Source organism: Nematolebias whitei, chromosome 11 (assembly GCF_014905685.2).
Source record: "Nematolebias whitei isolate Nwh7 chromosome 11, NemWhi1, whole genome shotgun sequence".
NCBI classification, from domain to species: Eukaryota; Metazoa; Chordata; class Actinopteri; order Cyprinodontiformes; family Rivulidae; genus Nematolebias; species Nematolebias whitei.
Genome location: NC_056508.1, coordinates 43843804 through 43851504, shown reverse-complemented (window position 1 = coordinate 43851504; position 7701 = coordinate 43843804). Strand labels below are relative to the sequence as shown.

The window sequence follows — 7701 nt, the reverse complement described above, 5'->3', positions numbered from 1 at the left end:
AGGAGAGGGCGTGCCCCAGAGGAGAGGGCGTGCCCCAGAGGAGAGGGTGTGCCCCAGAGGAGAGGGCGTGCCCCAAAGGAGAGGGCATGCCCCAGAGGAGAGGGCGTGCCCCAGAGGCCATCTTAGCACCAACATAACCATTTTTCCCCACTGTGGAGTGAGCTGCTGGTGGAGAATCAGTTTTATTTGGCGGTTCCTCAGACTGAAGAAGTTCTTTGGATGATGGACGAAACATCTCAGCACAAAAAAATAAACCATCCAGATGAGCTGACTGAACATTGTTGGATAGCAAAGTTATTACTCAGTGCACGTTGGCTGTAGAGAGACCACAGATTGACACTTCTTTTGACGAACAGTGTCAATCAAAAATGGGGCGGGTCTACGCAGCCATTTTAACATCATAGTACTTAATTAAAACAAAGTTAGTGCTACTTTTATCTCCCACTCTGCTACAGTCGGCTTTTAGGTAACCAATTGCTTGTTTTAACTTTTAGCTAGCCTCATGCTACTTTGAACTTCTATTTTGCAACTTTTTATTTTTTGCTTTAATCAGCTTTTTGCTACTTTTAAACAACTTTTTGCCTATTTTTAACAACGTTTTAGCTTCGTCGGCTTATTTCAGCAGTCACTCTGCACTGAATTTTACAAAAAATGAACCAAAACTGAGTGATAAATTTAAAATAACGTTTAAATATTTGCGAAGATGAACTCTGCTGTTTCTGGCGACACAAGACAAATCTGCAGATTAAAAGTCGTAGATTCAAGATTTAATCTGGTTTTGATTTGCCGAGCACGTTTAAATTCCAAACTCGACACATTGCTTTGATTCTTATTAGTTTACTGCGTTTAACGAACACGACAGCCTTTAAAAATCAGGCCTAAAATTTACTGTTCATAAACTCACTGCTCTGCTTTTCACTGACTTTGTTTTAAATTAACAACAGAGACACAAAATCTGTTTTTCCTCTGACGGTTTAAACGTTTTTCTTGACAGACGGGTGACACGAGGGGAAAGGGGAGAATACTGAGGGAAAAGCGTGGATAAGTGTGCTCACCGTGTGTTGGATGTGTTGAGAAGACGACGTCCCTCTGCGTTGCTGGAAGCGAAAGAAGAGGCGGTGACGATGAAAAGGAGGAGAGCAGGAGAAAAGAGAACAGAGGAAGTAACGGAGAGTTAATTAAACAAACAGACTCCCTAATGGATAAACACAACTACTTCCTACAGCAATGTCCTTTTTTTTGTTTCCTCTGAGCTGAAATTCGGCTGCGCTCCAGATGAACCAATGAGCTCCAACTGATCTGAGGGTTTGGCTTCGCAGAAGGAATTCAGCTTTCAGGAAACCATACGGTGGTTTGGGGGGAATCATACTTTCTAACTGTGGATAGCCTCGGTGGGGAAAACTTGTCTCGTATATATATATATATATATATATATATATATATATATATATAATAATAAAAAAGTACTCGAGGAAAAGAAACAAGTAAAAGAAGGAAACTTACCAGATCATTGGAGGGAGCTGGGATGCAAGCAGAGGTCAGCTGGAATCACAAAAACAGCCGAGCGTTAAAACACGACCAATTTACACAAACGGAACCACCGATGGGTCAAAGCTGAGAAATTTATGAAACAACTGCTCTAAGGAATTAAATTAAGGGAATAAATCACCAGCTTTTATAAATATCTGAAGCTTAGACAAATGTTTTAATGGTTTTCTTTGGATATTTGCTAATGAGAATACGGTTAGCTTCAATGAGCTAAGTTACATTTCTGGCTAACAAAAAAAAAAGTGACTTGTTTTAAAAAAAAAGTTTTTGCCATAATTAAGATTTTAAAAAAGGGACACCATCTAGCAAACCTAGTAGCTAAAATAATGAGAAACTAAAATAACCCATAATTTTCCTAATCTACATTAAATAAAAGCTTTTTTTTTTTTAACAAATATGCATTCAATATAATAATAAATTTTTCCCTGGATGGCTGCTGTAGCACCAGGAAATCCCTTCGAATAATGCTTTGGATAGATGTAAAATGTAATTTCCCTTTTTAAAAAATACTGTTAGATTTCCTGATAGCATCCCTCCGGAGCAATAAAAATTAGATTTTTTTTAAACTAGTGCTCTCGTAAACTAAACCTGTTGCTAGTCTGGTGATGACTCGCCACATTTTACCATCATCATTTAGAAGCTTTGGTACGGAGAATTAGAAAAGAATGATAATATTGAAAAGCTGCTCGATGCGACTCGTTTCGTCAGCTCTGGTCATGAATAGTTAGCGTGCTATGATAAAAAAAAACATTTGCAATGCCAAAATATGTGCAGGGGCGCGTCCAGAAAGTTTTCAAAGGGGTGGCCAAATGGGGGGCCGCCGTTAGTCTTGGATTGGCGCACCAAAAAAACAAAAAACATGAGAGGATTTTAGTTTTATTCTGCCGTTATCATGTTGGAAATAAAGAATCACCTTCAGATACAGGTTTGTTTTTATTTTGTACTTTACTCTTGATATTACTGGGAACAGAACGACTCAACACACGAGCTGCCCTCCCTCTTTTTAAACGCATATTCATAAATTAAACTAGCATTTCTTGTAAGAAGGCATGATTCATTCAACCTTTATTTATATAGGTTAATCCCATTGAGCCTCGGGGACTCATTTACAAGAGAGGCCTGGTTTTAACAAAGAGTGAACAACAAAGACAACAATAGACCATCATTAAGGATGCACACAAGTTGCATGCCAAAGTTTATTAATTAAAATAATTAAAGGATACGTACAAATTGCCTTAAATGTCAAAGTTTAAAACCAGAATCTCACTTATGTCAGAGCTTGCAGTATATGTTGGGGATGACTCTCAACTACTACCACACCAAATCTCAACTGTTTGTAAAATAAAGCGAGGCTTCTTCTAAGGAACACTTTGCTGCGACAACCATCTTGAACCGGGTTCAGTTCAAACGTCGATAAGATGCAAACGTACATTCAGTAATTACTCCCAGAAAGCTTCTTTAAAATCTATGCAGTCGTTCATGATATTTTGCTAACAATATATAATGGATTTTAGACCTGCTGGCCAGGGGGGCTAGTGGGGGTGCTGCTTCAATGATAGATTCAACGCTATACATAAAATAAGAGGATTAGGGCATCGACTTAAAAAGAAATTAGCATGCGCTAACACATGTTCGCCTTCATAAAACACCAAATTGTAATTTTATATTTTTACCGTTTGTGAAGGAAAAACAAACGTCGTGTGGAACAGTAACTTATTAAAAGCAGTTTTTTCCCCCTTTCCTAAATAAAACCTCCTTTTTGTAAACTATTAAAAGTTTTACAATTTGTCAAAAGCCAAAACTTATATATATATATATAAACCAACAAACAAGCCATTTGTTTTCACATAACCACATTTATCACACCTCTAAAGCTCTGCTGTTTAATTACCAATAAAGAGAATCTTCAAGTCAGAGCCAATAAAAGCTCCTCCGGGGCTTTTAAAACCAAAAAATGTGGCGATGCTTGCTTCGTGGTCTTCAGGGACAGAGCAGCTTGTGATCATTCATTCTACATCTTCTCCAAAAATCCCGAAAGCTAAAGTAAGACCATCTGGTCTGAGCTGGAAGCGCGTCTTTCAGCAGAATAATGATCCTTGTTAAATTAGCAAACCCACCAAGGAATGGTACAAAGTGGGGAAATGAAAGTTATCTTTGGTTTTACATCCATAACTGCTTAACTGATCCCCATCTCTTAGAAATAAATCTTACTGGAAGAGGTTTGAATGAGCAGATCATATGGGAAAAACCTGGTCGCAACTTGAAAATTACCGGTAAGTAGAAAGGTCAAAAACTTTTGAAAGCGGACTTTGTAAAGTGCTGTCTAATAATAAAAACAAACCATTGTGTCCAATAAAGGCCTGACCTCTGAGCTGAATGTTAGACTGACCTTTTCTACCCTTTTATTTTGATGAATTACCAACCGAAGAGTTTGTTTTCAAACAGATCTAAATCATTGTTTTAAGTGTTTACTTGTCTAAATCAATGGTTCCCAACTCTGGTCCCTGAGGAACACCACCCTGCATGTTTTAGCCGTTTCCCTGATTCCACTTGATTCAGTGATTTAATTACTTCCTCAAGTTCTGCTGAAGCCTGTTAATCACCAAATCATTCAAATCATGCGTGTCAAAGCAGGGCAACAGCTAAAACATGCAGGATGGTGTTCCTCAGGGACCACGGTTGGGAACCACTAATGAACAAACGATAGTTGCACGTTATTGTTTTTAAAATGCTGGGACACTGTAAATAAAACAAAGGACAAAGTGATTCGCGCACCAAAGAACTCACAATATCTCCAAAACATTTAGCTTTTATAAGCTCAATATAAAGTCTGTAAAGGTCAAGAACCGGTAAACTAATGTAAACAAATAAGCTGTAAATTAATCTTGTAAATTACTTGAGCAAAACTCCACGAAACACAAAGAATACAGAATTGTTTATGTGAACATGTTTACAGATACAAGGGGAGTGGTGGCGCAGAGGTTAGAGAAGGAGGGCTTGCGATCTGAAGGTTGCCGGTTCAACTCCCCGGACCAACAACATCAAAATGTGAGAGGGAAAGGTGAAACACCCACACCTGTCTCCACCCTCGTTTGCCCCACTCTGGGCCCTTAAGCAAGGCCCTCAACCCCCACCATCTGCTCCCCCGGGCACCCTAGATGGCAGCTCTCTGCTCCACACAGAGGGCGGTGGTAGCTCGGTGGTCTGCGGTTGCGTCAGGAAGGACATCCGGCGTAAAAACAAATGCCAAGTATTTGTGTGACTTCATTCACTGTGACTTAGACTTCTTCCCTGAAGAAAGGAGCAGTCGAAAGAAGAAGAAAAAAGTATACTGTGATATATATCGATATATCGATATCGATATATATCACGATATACTTTTATTCAATAATGGTGATACGAGTTTTAAGCACATTTTCGATATTTTGAGATGATTACAGCATTTCACTGACACGTTTCTTTTTCTGTTCGGGTTGAAGCGGCCGCTTCGGTTTCAACCCGGACAGAAAACGCCGCGACACAACTACGTAAGTGCGTGTTGACGTACACCACAGTTCGAAGGAGTCAGCTGTAGCAGGCTAGGCTAGGCTCCAATGCGCTGTAAGTTTTCGCTTCAAAATGAGTGCCCATGACCGTCAGAATGTGACTGAACGAGCTTTCATACGGGAAGAGAAAGCGGATGACATAACTGATAAGAGAGGAAAGACTAATTCGGCTGTGGAAGTGGTTCGGCTTTCTAAGATCCGATGAACTGCAGGTTGCCTGAGAGTCGTTCAAACTAGCGGTGGGAACACATCGAACTTGTTCCACGTTTCCACTCGATAGAAGACGCTGAGGGTCAGAAGATGAAGCACAATAAAAGTTTGAGCCAACGTGTCCCTGAAACAACACCCCCAACTGCAACCCATGTTATGTTGTTTAAAGTTAAAACTATTAATATTGACAAAGTTGAGAGTTTTATGTTTATTTGACGGTGATTTCAAATTTCTTTGAAGGCTAAATACAAATAAAAGGTGAACATTAATTTATTTGTACAGTTTGTCCGAGGTTCTTATATTGTTTATATCGATATCGGAATTATATCGTTATATCGATATCGGAATTATATCGTTATCGACCGAAATTAAGCAATATATCGTGATAAAAGTTGTGGCCATATCGTCCAGCCCTAGTTTACAGATACAAAGGTGGAAACTCCAAATAAATATGGCTTCAGGTCAGGAGGACTTTGGACCATCAGACAACAAATCACTCTTTGTGTTCTGGTGCAAATCGTCATTAAAAACATGCCAAAATCTGTCTGTGGATCTGAATTCATCATCTAGAATACTGTGCAAGAATAATGAACAGCAGACGTACGGGGTTAAGTGCCAAACATACACAACCAAAGAGCTCGTTTACGAAATGTTAAGAATGTGCAAACATGAAGCCAAATGTGGGGCTGCGACGCTGGAGCTGCGAGACCCGAACAGAACGACCCGTCCGAGTCCCATGTCTGGCACTGCCTCGCAGGCCGACGAGCTGTAACCGAAGGAAACCAGAAGCTCTAACAGACGAGGGGTGGGGGGTCTGAGAGCCACAATCATGCTTACGTAACCCGCACACGTGCACACACTCATGCGTGGCCATGTTCCTGCCAAAACGCTCTTTTTGGACTGTTTATTTGGATACAGGAAAAGGGCAAGGCTTCATTGTGCACAAAGGGGAAGTTGGTGACCCTGAACCGGGGAGGTGTGTCCCCCCCGCAGCACACGAGGCTCGGTGGCTCGCCACTGCTCCGACGTCACCTCAGACATGAACAGGAAAACACAGGAACTGATAGAGAGCTAAACTGAGCCCTGTTGTGTGCAGGAAAAAGGTTTCGGCTACACGACGGCTATCAGATGACAAAACATGACAACGTTCCTGTATGAGTCATTCGGAGAAAGAATGAGTCTTTTCTGTAATCACTGGGGGGGGGGGGGGGGGGGATTAAATCTTATGAATCCTTCATGTTTTTGGTTTGTAACGGGTCAGATTTCTTTCAGCTGTGGTTTAAACTGATTCAAGCCAATGTTCAGAAATTAAAACAAGATCCGTTACCAATTCCTGCCTTTTTTCACCAATTGCGTCTTAATTTACATTCAGGCTAAAGTTTCCCTGTTTATAGTTTCTTCCAGATGTGCTTTGTAATTATTACTTTGTGCCATTTTACCCTTTCTTATGTCAAACTGTTCGGCTCGATCAGGAAGAGTCGGCTATGACTTTTAGTAATTAAAACTTTTAGACTTTTTGAATTATTCAAGATTATTCACCTTAATTTTACCCCTAAAAATACACGGAAATAATAAATAAATAAATAAATAAATAAAGTGCTATGTGTTGTCATCATTGTATGTTCCCATACAAAGATGAAATTGGCTCTCTGCATTTAACCCATCGCACCTGGGCAGCTATGTAAGTGCCAGGGGAGCAATTCGGGATTGGGCGTCCTGCTCAGAGACACCACGAGATGTGCAATGACCGGGGATCGAACCCAGGAAGGTCCCGAGTCGGCTGCCCTGCTCCATAAAACTTAAAAGTTTTTCAAAAACATTGTTCTCTTTAAAATCTATTTTAACACACTTGCTCTACTTTTATCTTCTTCTAATATTTTTTGCTTTTAGCTACTCTCCAGCTAATTTTAGCTTTAGTTTAATTTTAAGTACTGTTTTGCCTTGTTTTTAGCTTGTAGCTAATGTTTTGTAAATTTTAGCTTTTAGCTATGGTTTTGTTATTCAAGCATTTGACTACTGCTTTGCTGATTTAAGCTTTTTGTTATGCTATTGCTCATTTAAGTTTTAGCTCTGTTTTTTAGCTTTTAGCTACTGTTTTGCTTATTTTAGCTAGCAGATTTGTTGCCAATTTTAACTGTTACCTATGGTTTTGTTAATTTTAGCTAATGACAACTGAATTGCTAATTTTAGATTTTTGCTATGGTTTAGCTTATTTATGGTTTAGCAATGGTTTTGTTCATTTTAGCTTTTAGCTACTGTCTTGCTAATTATAGCTTTTAGCTACAGTAATGATTTTTTAAAGCTTTTAACTACTGTTTTGCCCTTTTTAGCATAAAGCTACTATTTTGTGAATTTTAGTTTTTAGCTATGGTTTTGTTATTCAAGCACTGGGCTACTG

General features: G+C 39.5%; 1 protein-coding gene across 1 annotated transcript in view; it reads right to left on the bottom strand.

Moving 5' to 3' along the window:
* tns2a (tensin 2a) overlaps positions 1-7701 on the bottom strand; it is a 69110-nt gene that overhangs the window by 21655 nt on the left and 39754 nt on the right. Inside the window, exons 4-5 of the mRNA XM_037685024.1 lie at positions 1504-1542; positions 1056-1097 (exon numbers count right to left, since the gene is read on the bottom strand). Coding sequence (XP_037540952.1) covers positions 1056-1097; positions 1504-1542 — 81 coding nt within the window. The remainder of the gene's footprint in view (positions 1-1055; positions 1098-1503; positions 1543-7701) is intronic.